This window comes from Ruditapes philippinarum, unplaced genomic scaffold (genome assembly GCF_026571515.1).
Source record: "Ruditapes philippinarum isolate M1 unplaced genomic scaffold, ASM2657151v2 ctg1235_1_1_1_1, whole genome shotgun sequence".
Classification (NCBI taxonomy): Eukaryota; Metazoa; Mollusca; class Bivalvia; order Venerida; family Veneridae; genus Ruditapes; species Ruditapes philippinarum.
Window position 1 is genome coordinate 49276 of NW_026855406.1, and position 11823 is coordinate 61098.

General features: G+C 31.3%; 1 protein-coding gene across 1 annotated transcript; it reads right to left on the reverse strand.

Moving 5' to 3' along the window:
- Window positions 1–3457: 3457 nt before the first annotated feature.
- Window positions 3458–5000, reverse strand: LOC132743176 (uncharacterized). Its single transcript, XM_060731702.1, has 3 exons — window positions 4904–5000; window positions 4326–4521; window positions 3458–4038 (listed from the first exon to the last, which is right to left on the reverse strand). Exons 2-3 carry the CDS (start codon window positions 4483–4485, stop codon window positions 3563–3565), a joined length of 636 nt encoding a protein of 211 aa, XP_060587685.1. The 5' UTR covers window positions 4486–4521; window positions 4904–5000; the 3' UTR covers window positions 3458–3562.
- Between the last annotated feature and the right edge of the window lie 6823 nt (window positions 5001–11823).

Sequence of the window (11823 nt, forward strand, 5' to 3'; positions counted from 1 at the left end):
GGGAACAATTTATGTTATGTCATCAAACTGAATTTAAAAATAAATGATATTCACATGCATATATAGTACTCCCCGCGGGTACCGCGTCTTTGCCCATTCCGGTGCAATCAGAAAAATGTGTTTCTTTATTCACTGAACGCGACCAATCGAATGTTTCCACCATTAAAGTGAAAAGTGGAAGTGCTGATTTTTTGAATTTGGATAAAAAATGTTTCGAAAATATTTTCATTTAAAATAAATTTCTGTCATTGATAGGAAAAATCCAAAGCTGCCCAAGTGTGTTGGGAAAATACTTTTTATTTTATCCCATATTTACCGGTTAAACTGAAAATTTCATGTTCTGACAAATAAAGGTCGTCTTCTGAAACTGCAGTGATGTTATAATTCTGTTGAAAAAATTCTACTGATTCCAAAATGGGCCATCAATTTACATACCACGGTACCATAGTGCTCTCCGTTTAAGCTCCCATTCAAAACATGACTTAATGACCATATATGTTTCTAATTTAAATCATTGAATTATTCTATGAATGACATGTGTATTTTAAACTCAAGATGCGATAGTTAAACATAATTTAATAAAATAGTAAATACAAGTTCTTTTCATGTGTAAAATTTGCTGGAAATAATAAGAACAGTGGTACCATAGGGGACCATCCTATACATGTATATTAAAAGCAGTATCACAATAAAAGTTTAGATTTAATAAAATTCAATAAGCACATTTTCGGTTAATGTTTTGGTAAGTATATGGAAACTTTTCCTCTACATTTTCCGAAGGAAGTGGCTAGCCGTACGGGGCCCTTACGGCTAGCCCAAAAAGTTCTAGCCGTACGTGAGTCACAAACGACTAGCCTTTTCCAAAACGGGCATAAAGTTTGTTAATCAAAAAATTTTTTAAAGTCCCAGATTTACATAAAAAATGTTTCTCTCATTTGATTAGAATTAACAGTATATAAAAGCTGCATGCCTCCAACCACAATATTTGAGGAAAAATCTTGAGTAAAATGTGTGTAATTTGCGCCAAAAAAATCTCCGTTGCGTTATATAGTCATACAAGTTCAAAAATTTAAGGAGCAGCAAAATTTCAGTACACGGTTCACCCGGTCATATAATAGTGCATGGTGATATTGAACCTGTAAAATTCACTGTTACTATGTTTCTATGATTCTGCTACTAATCTCCCATTTGAAATGTTCATCAATTATTACCATGTTACCCATGTTTTTTTCACAGTAACTAATGTACAAAAGATTAACTGATAGTATATTTCAGGCTGTTTATGCATAAGTTATGACATAATGCATAAATTGTGACATCATGAATTAGTTATGGCACAATTAAAATGTGACATCATGCTTAAGTTGCCACACGGTAAAATTGCTTCCATAGTGATATCATGTTAGAATTGTAATGGCATGTTGAAAATAATATTTGAACCGTTTTTGTGACGTGTTAAATTATGTCATCGTTTTTAAAATTACGATTTGTTTAAATCGCGAATCATATTTAAATTATGACACTTTGTTTCAATTGTGACTTCAGGTTTTAATTGTGACATCATACTCACTTTGTTCGCGCAGCAAAATAATTGTTTGTTTTTATAAATATGATATCATTTTTGACATGTGACATACTATTTTTTTGTGACATCACATTTCGGTCTGTGTTTCGGTTTCGACATCGAGTTTCGTTTTGTTTCTATACTGTAATGTATTTTTGCCAAGATTTGAGTCAGCTAGTATTTAATCGTGTTAAATGTGATGAAAGTACGTTAATGTGGGTTTTTTCTTCACGTTTACTCCTATAATCGAGTTTGTTATATATTTAACATGTATTTTATAGATGTGTTTCAAAATTTTAACGCACGCGCTAAACAACAAAAATGAAAACTTTGCAGTACAGTAGTAATTGTAAAAGTTTTTGAGATATTTTATAAAAAACCTTTCTGATGCTAAGTGGACCTTTAAGCAGAACTCAACAACTAAACATGAACACAGTTATTTATTTAGAAAGTTTGTCATTTAGTGATTCATTCTATATTTAAAGAAAAATATTGTGATAATCTGTTGAGATAATTTGATACAAAATGACTGTTAAACATCAGTTTTTACTGTCTAGAAGTAGCTTCATTACACAAAAGATTTTTTTTTGTAATACAGTTTTGTATTTTTCTTTTGTTGTGTGTAAAATTGGAAGAACATTTTGATTCCAGTGTGAATGGTAGAAATGTATCAAAAATTTGAGTGTCGTATTGTTGGACATTGTTAGGCAGCATGGCAACATGTAAGTTGAATGTTAGAAAGATCAAGATCTGTTTCTTTAAATATACAGTGTAGTTGCCACAAGTTTCTGCTTTTTAGATTTACCTCCATTATTCTGAACTATCGTTGAAGCTTAATATCACTTTGTTTATTATTTATAGGAAAACTCAAGACATATCATAGAATGCCCAGAGGGACATGTATCACTCGTTTATAATCAGAAAATCCAAGGATCATTACTTACCAATAACATGATTTTAAAGTTAAACAGTATACTTTAGCATTAAGAAAACGCTATCCTTGGGTAATAATAATTATGAAGTTACATAGGAGTCTTATCGGAGTATTCAAATCATAAACATGGGATAATATGGAAATACATCTATTCGCTACAAGTTTATGTAATATAATGTATACCAATATTTTACAAAGACATTGAAAACTCGATTTGGATTACAGTTTTCTTTTTTGTCATGATTAGCTACATTATTTGATTGGTAGAAACATTATGTGTTTGTTATTGTTATAAATTTGAAGATGTTATTATTATCTATTTACTTAAGAAATAGCGTTTTATTATAATTATGTATTCACACAAAGGTAACATTTTGTAGTTATTATTCACACAAGCGGTAGCCCAACGCTTATTGCTTATCTTCTTAACCATTCACATGCTGAATTTATGTAATGGATTCGTCCTGCTTTGACTTTGGAGCAGTATATTCCAAGTTTAAGGGATGAAGAGCTACCAGCAGTAAATAGAGGCTCGTCTGGCTCGATACTTAGCTGATACTAAGTGGCAAAGGCTTATCACCTTGTATTCAAGAAGGTAAAGGTGTGAAAACGTTCATGTTTCGCTACTCTTTGTGTGTACAAACATCATCTACTTTGTTCATTTTGATTATAAATTGAAACTTTTCAGTCTTGCCTGCTTTTGTCGATTTTGGTATATTTTTTAAATAAACTGTTCTTGAAAAATGCCTTGTTCACAATTTTCTCTGTTCATATTGCCAAACAATAATAATTAAGAAAAACACATCCTTCAAATAGAACCAAACTTGATGCTGGCGGTATAAATGATTGTAAACCACCTTGGTATGGCCACATATAAAAAAGAAATAGAAACGTTACCACAGAAATAATCTTTACAATAGAATAAAAACACCAAATTTGAAAAATAATAACGCCAAAAATAGAAGCATCAAAATAGTGTTCTATAATCTTTCCAGTCATCACAGTAAATAATTTCCATAACATATACATGTACATGTATATAAAAACCAGTTAAAAGAGTAATACTAAATTGGCGGTTTTAACGGTACAAGTAGAAACTTTCCGAACTCTTTCACAGTATCCATTGCTACGCATGCGTGTACCGCCCCTTGTTTACCACGAATCACGGACGCGTCTCTGATTGGATAAATTGGCTGATGCCAGATATCTGCGTGTATCTGCACACCGAACGTTCCATCAAAATAAAAAGCAACAAAATCTTCAAGTTTGATATCGTCTCCTGGTAAGGCGAGTAAGGCAACAAAGGGATCTTTATTCTTCGGGTAGAAAACTTGACCTCCATCCGGGTGATAATTTGCTTCTCTGACAAGCACGTGCGTCCTGTCGGCAGGCGAAACATGTTTTGGCAATCTGCCAGTAATAAAGTCACCATCTTCGGTGCCGTCAGTAAACAGTGACTGGTCCCCGACCCATTTGTATGTTAACTCATCATGTATAAGACCCCCAAGGGTACCTGTGCCAGGGCATAGTTTACGCCAACCTGTGATGGATTCAAAAATGTTAAATTTCACTCGCCATACATGCAGTAAAATATACATTAAAATCTTGTTTCTATGAAAGTTTGAAAAAGCTGTAATAGCAAAAGTATTAGGGCAAAATAACCATTTTATTTAATTGATTTCGTCTGTATAAATTTAATTTCAGGCCATTATCCATAATTAATGTTTTTGGCTTCAGCATAGGAAAACTTTTATGTTTTAGACCTATTGGACATTGGATATTATATATTAAAATAAGCATCACTATCATGTCAACAGATCTACCTACCTTGTACAGGCCATGGAGTTATTTCCACCTCTTCATTTTCAAAATCTGTCACAATTTTACCATAACCTTTTAATGTTTCTGTTGTTGCCATAACAATTGGAACCGGAAATGGATCTCCATATTTAGGATCATGCGCTTCGTCATAACTTGCGTTAATCATTCTATGTCGTAGAAAATGTCACAGTGATATGCTTATCTAGAAATCAAAATCAAATTTAATAATTTTTCTATACAGATAAAACAAAAGGAGTTATAATTTTTTATACGATTTAAAGAATTCATAATATATAAATCATCTTACACATAAATCTCAAAAATAACGTGTACAAGGTCAGTCATTTGTATTGTCCATTTATAAACACTAGCTATACTGTAAATGTGTACAATGACGTTTATTATTTTCAGATAATGTATACATATACAGACGAATGCCTTAATCTGTTAATAGCCTACTATCGATCGTTCATCTTAGAAATCCATTCAACAATGTTTAAAATAAACCCAATAAAACGTAGTTTTACACAGTGTCTTTTTAAGTAAAGTTTAAACTAAACTGCTTAAGTGAATAGTCAACTTACCATGCATTTAATGAAAGCATTCATAATCAAAAACAATGTGGTTGTATAATTTTGACAAGTGACATACAAATGGCGTTTTGTAAAAAAGGGAGAAAACTTCAACTGTCCACATACATAGGTATTGTTTTAAAGTTACAAGCTCATTCAATGTGTAGGGGACACCGGGGCAAAGTGAAACAATTCTTTTCCATATCAATATACGACCCACTCGATTTTGAATTTTTTTTTTTCTGTTTCACTATTTGATGTGTATTCTTCAATTCTACACTGACTTAATATTTAATATGATATAAACAGTTGAGATTGTAGACTAGAAAATATTAGAGGAGTATTTTACGAAGCAAAGTTTAACAGTAAGTATGACAAGTTTGCTTCTTTAAAAAGAAGCATGCGAGAGGACTTTTTGCTGCTGTAGAAGATTTGTTTAATTCGAAAATATTTGGGGATATTTTTTGCATAAAAGACACAATAAATGTTTATAAATTACAATTATTTAACAAAATAGAATTGAATATATATATTGAATATTGTATTATAATGAAAGTTTGTTTTACACTTCATTTTTTTAATGTTTTGAATGATTATATACCGGAGAAATGGACTTTTTTTCGGCGCAATAGGGGTACTTTTTCTAAAAGGGAACAATTTATGTTATGTCATCAAACTGAATTTAAAATAAATGATATTCACATGCATATATACATGTATATTAAAAGCAGTATCACAATAAAAGTTTAGATTTAATAAAATTCAATAAGCACATTTTCGGTTAATGTTTTGGTAAGTATATGGAAACTTTTCCTCTACATTTTCCGAAGGAAGTGGCTAGCCGTACGGGGCCCGTACGGCTAGCCAAAAGTTCTAGCCGTACGTGAGTCACAAACGACTAGCCTTTTCCAAAACGGGCATAAAGTTTGTTAATCAAAAAATTTTAAGTCCCAGATTTACATAAAAATGTTTCTCTCATTTGATTAGAATTAACAGTATATAAAGCTGCATGCCTCCAACCACAATATTTGAGGAAAATCTTGAGTAAAATGTGTGCCATTTGCGCCAAAAATCTCCGTTGCGTTATATAGTCATACAGGTTCAAAAGTTTAAGGAGCAGCAAAATTTCGGTACACGGTTCACCCGGTCATATAATAGTGCATGGTGATATTGAACCTGTAAAATTCACTGTTACTATTTATCGGAACATGAAATAGTAAAACGCTATTCAGAAAACAATACAGTAATCGATTTATACCATTTAAAAGATTAAAACGGAATGAAACATCCACGTAGCGCTAAGTAACGTAAATGATATTTTCCGTTTTTTCTTTGTACCGATTTGTTTACTTCGATGTTAATTTTTCGCTAAAGTTAAGTCGTATTTTGAAACGGAGCATGCGCAAAACAATTTTTGTAGACTGCTCCTAATGATTTTACGCTTTAAATGAGATTCGTTCACTACAATCAGATACGCAAACATGGATGCCACCAGCAATCAGTCTGAACACTGTGGAGAGGTTTGATGACCTCTCCAATAAAGACAAAATCTTCTAACTGCACCTAAATTTCTATTTATAAAATTTACACAATTCAATCATAAACGTTAGAGCACAAATATTCACCTGAACAATAAGGAGTCATATACAACTTTTCATTAATTGTTTCGTATACTAACACTTTTAAATCGTGTGACAATTATACAAGAAAAAAAAAACATCACTGTAATCAACCATACACATAGTGGCCTTTTATTCATCCATGTTTACATACTGTAGGACCAAAAACTTAATGGTATGATTTTAATGAGTCACAATTTTGGTAGCTAGAACTTTATTTTAAGATGCCGCCGAGCATTCGCAAAGATCCCACCATTTGCATGAACTAATGATATTGTAATCATACTTCACTTGGGGTTAATTATCAGTGAATCTAAGCGGGATTTAAACCAAAGGACTCCCAGAATACTATATTTTGGGCGTGAATTCGTATTGACTGAGCTATTTGGCAGCTTACACATTTTTCCCCTATATAAGTGATCAGTTTTGAATAACATTAATTAAATGTTATATTAATTTTAGCCTAAGAGTATGCAAGTTTTTATTCTAATTTGTATTGATTAAGAATTAATTTACCTGTTTATTAAAAATATCTAAAAATATTAATTTGTTAATATGCGAATAGAAGAGGAAGGATGGAGTGGTCTACACATAGACAGCCAAAATAGGGTACGGACAGTGAACGAAACATCAGGGACGGAACGGCTCAAAGGGATAATAGTTTTACTACCATTACATAATGTCTGACAACCTTGATATCTAATAGATTGGTACAGTACGCATACAAGTAGAGGTTTTGATGCTAAAGCATCAAGTCGCCGGATAGAAAAATGATTGTATTATCATAAATATAATAAAATATCAGTTTAATTAATGGTTCAAGTATAAAGAAAAAAGGAACAATATGTTGAGTACCTGTTTATTCACAATAAACATCACATTTGAAGCAAACTTGCTTAGCAATACTGTCAAGGAACTGTTATACTTATAAAATAAGCAAGCATTGTTTGGCAATACAGTTTGTATTGACCTGAGAGTCATTAATTTTCGGGAGGTGTTTCGTTAGTTTACGTAACTTATGATTACTGCTAAAAATGTTATTGATAGTATAGATCTCGATATTAAATCAATTAATATTGCTCGATTGCCTAGTGGTAAGTATGACGAAGTTGTGACCTAGTAGGCCAAGTTCGAATCTTTAAAAATCCTTTTTGTAGTTTTCATAAAAATATTTTTTTATTATTTCTTTTAACTATATGAAACATAAGTTGATAAATCGAGATGACTCTGAAAATATATATGTTTTAATCATTGCATGAAACAACGCAATTCTGTCGTAAAAGTGGTATCTGCATAAAAGAAATTATTCTTATGCGCTATCGAAAAAATATATAATTTAGTTGAAATCAATATTCCTGTCGTTACATACGATATAGTTAACGTTTAATTGCCTTTACGATATTTTATTAGTTTTCTTTATTTATCTATATAATACGATTCCGAATCCCTACCGTCATACCGTTTTGGTAACCTGCGCGACGGAAATCGACGGAATATAACGAAGACGACGATTACCACTATTTATTTCAATAAATGTGCCTCGGTAGCATAAATCTATTTTGTGATGTTCAACCTAAACTAAACTATTGAACGTTGACAGAAAGGGCAAAGTTTATAAAGGCTTTAAAAATTTATTCCTTATGAGTATACAGACCTTTCTAATAATATAAAATATGAAACTGATTAATGAAAAATAACTTTGTAATTATTTATACAGAATTACTATGATTTGCATCATCAGCCGCCATACCTACAAGCTACCTGTATGTCTTGCCAGCAATCTGATACTATTAATAGATTTTAGAACAATAACATACAACGTGTAGTCACGTGATTCTTACAGAACAGGGAGAATCTGTTTATAATTAGATAAAATAATGAAATATAATAGGTATCGTAAGATATAAACAACCAAATAATTTAAAAGTGTCATTTCAAATATCATTCATGATTTATCTATCATAAAATAGCAACGCTTGACACTTAAAAAAAGTAAAAGTATCCCTAAATTCAATGACTGGTCCATAGGGATACATTAATTATTAATTCATTTTATGAAAATTGTAATGTTGCTTTTAAAGATGTCAATATTTGTATATTTAATTTCATTGAGCAACGCTATTTTCTGTTTGAATTTTTAGGATTATGAAAATTAATTGTGGTCCTTAATTGTTCAATGATTGATTTGCTTTTATATTCAAATTTTAAGGCCTTCTCCTACAATAGATATAATATTAAACTGTTACAAATATAGTCGCCGGTTTCTACCGGCGACTAATAAACACACATGTTTACCTAGTTTCAAAAACAAAAATGGTGCAATTGTAGAGTTATTAAATCCTTACCATCTGCTTTATAGCCTGATTAAATTTCTAATCTGTGGCGCCATTCACACATTCATAATAAACACCACACGCTTTAATGTAAATTGATAAGGTTGAAGTCATAGCGTTTTATGTTTTTAATCTTCGCATTTTTTGTTTTGAATTACCATTATAGGAACAGATAACAAACACAGACTCACACGTTTCTGGGGAGAGCAAACGTACTCTTTCAAACGCACAATAAAGTTTGAATAATCGATACACGAAAAACGCTTTAAACAATGAACGCTTAAGAAACGCTTTTATCAAACGCACGTTGCATGATGCACGCACGCACGATATACGTCCAAGCGCTTGTAAATGCATACTTATGTTAAGGAAAGTGGCAACTCCATGCATCACAGCGTGTAATTTAACAATATCTCTTTTATCATGCATCAAATCTGTCCCTTTATATTTTGAATTATAAACAGATTTAAAATCTGCAAAATGCTCTTATGTACTGAAAAATAATAGTTTTCTCAAAATGATCATTAAAACGCAGAGTTCTTTGAGGCGGTGTTATAATTTGAGTTTTTTTTAAATTTATTATTATCATTTTTATTATTATTAAACATAAGACCGCGCAAGGGATTATCGAGGCAATTCTGTTGTTTTTTTACGTTTTATCATCACGCAGGATTAAGGTTTGTGATTCCATAATTCAATTATTTTCCTGAGGCTTTTTTTAAACTACAAAACAGCTTTCAAAGATCCATACACCTTGAGCAAAGACATAAACAAAGAATTGTTATCTATATCAAACACATGAAACAAATATATGATAAAAGTCCTCGCCTCGGACAATTGTAATTGTCTTCTCTGTAATAGAAAGAGCATCGAAACACGAGGATATCTGATTTGCACGAGGGAACGTAACCCCCGAGTATAAATACGATTGCCGAGTGTTTTGATGTTCTTTCTCTTTTGTATCATAGTCAAAAATAAAAACATGTTCCCTGATGTCACAATATGAAACCCAAGAAAAAAAGGAACCAATATGAACGAGCATCTGAATATGATATTCTTTCTCCGTCGTCACAATATGTAGACCCCAGACAAAATGAACCAATTAATGGGCATGCTCTGCAGTGCGGGTAACTTATACCTGCACTCCAGTTAAGGCACTGTGCATGCATGTGTATACGATTTTACTCTGACACATTTTCAACAGAAAGGTCCTCAAACTATGATTCAATGATGAAAAATCGTATTGTATTCAGTACTCTTTTGCTTTATTTTTTATGAAATCCAAATACTTATACGCATACGTATATAGATTAATGAAATTAATAGCGCGTTGGCTTTATAACAAAGACAACCCAATTGATAACTTTTTGCAATTATGAAATAAATAGCTTGGTTTTATAACAAAGACAACCCAATTGATACACATATACATCAGAATATTTTACTTGACTTTCAAAGCAGCTGCAAAGTTCGTAAATTCAAGATATATTAATCTAAATCTAATTTACAGGTGTGTAGGAGATATTTTACTTAAAGGTATTGCTATTTGATACATTTTAGAAACTTATTGGAACGTATAATTAAATTTTTCTGGCCATTCGTGATCTTTGTTATAATAATAATAATAATAATAATAATAATAATAATAATAATAATAATAATAATAATAACATAATAATAATAATAATAATAATAATAATAATAATAATAATAAAAATAAAAATAATAATAATAATAATGATGATGATGATGATGATGATGATGATGATGATGATGATGATGATAATTCTAGAACAGAACAGAGAAAAATATTTTAGATGCAAGTTCCAATCAATCATTACGTATATTCCAAGTAACATACAAGAAACATGGACTGAATTATATATACTTACATTGTTGAACGAATATTTGGATTACAATATCACGGCTAGACATGTAGCTCAAAGTGCAAGTCGCGCTCTTAGTCTCAAAATTTAAAAATTCAGGAAGGTTGCATTTTATAGTTTATACGAAACTGTATTATACATGTGTTGCACTTGTTATAAGATATGGAGCTTCTATTTGTGGTACCAAATCTTATAGTTGTATTAATAGTATTCATAACAGAGCTATGAGGTATTTCCTAGGCACGGGTAAATACACACCAAATGCTGCTGTATATGGTGAAACAAGTTGGAATACAATTATTGTTGAACAATGGAAAGCAGTGGATAACCACTGGTACAGAACTCTTTGTCTTAAGAGAAAGTAGAATGGACAAGAAAATTTTCAACTTGGCTTTTAACAAAAAGGGAAAAATTGTAAAAACGGGTGCTACATTGTTGAAAACATTTTGTTGTCATTAGGACTTGATGTTTATCAATATGTTCATTTCCCATTTAGTCGCAAACATATGGTTGATGATTTAACTAAAGCTTTAGTTGATGTTCATATCGCTCAGTGGACAGCGGATTTTTCAAGGGAAAACAGTAGCAATAATTCCGGGAGAAATAAACTTCGTACATACAGGCATTTCAAAAAAGAGTACTCGTATGCTACAGGGAAATATTGTTGTTTATTAATTCTTGTTTCTAACAGGTTAGCTTTGGCTAAATTCCGTTCCGGAGTTGCACCTATACGTCTTGAAACTGGTCGATATGAACATTTAACAGCACATGAAAGGATATGTCCGCTTTGTCTAGAAGGTATTGAAAATGAAATGCATGCAATAATGGAATGTTCTATATATGGCAACATTAGGAAACCATTGTTAGATTATGCCCACTATACTTGTGACTTATTTACTACAATGTCAAAACATGAAAATTTTATGTACTTATTTGCCCACCAGGACACTCATATGATAAGATTGCTCGCAAAAAACTGCTGTGATAGTCTTAAATATAGAAACAACATGTTGTATAGTAAGAATACTAATTAAATAGTAACACACCACTATTGTTTGACTATACAATAGCACAATTTTTAACAAGTTTTTAAT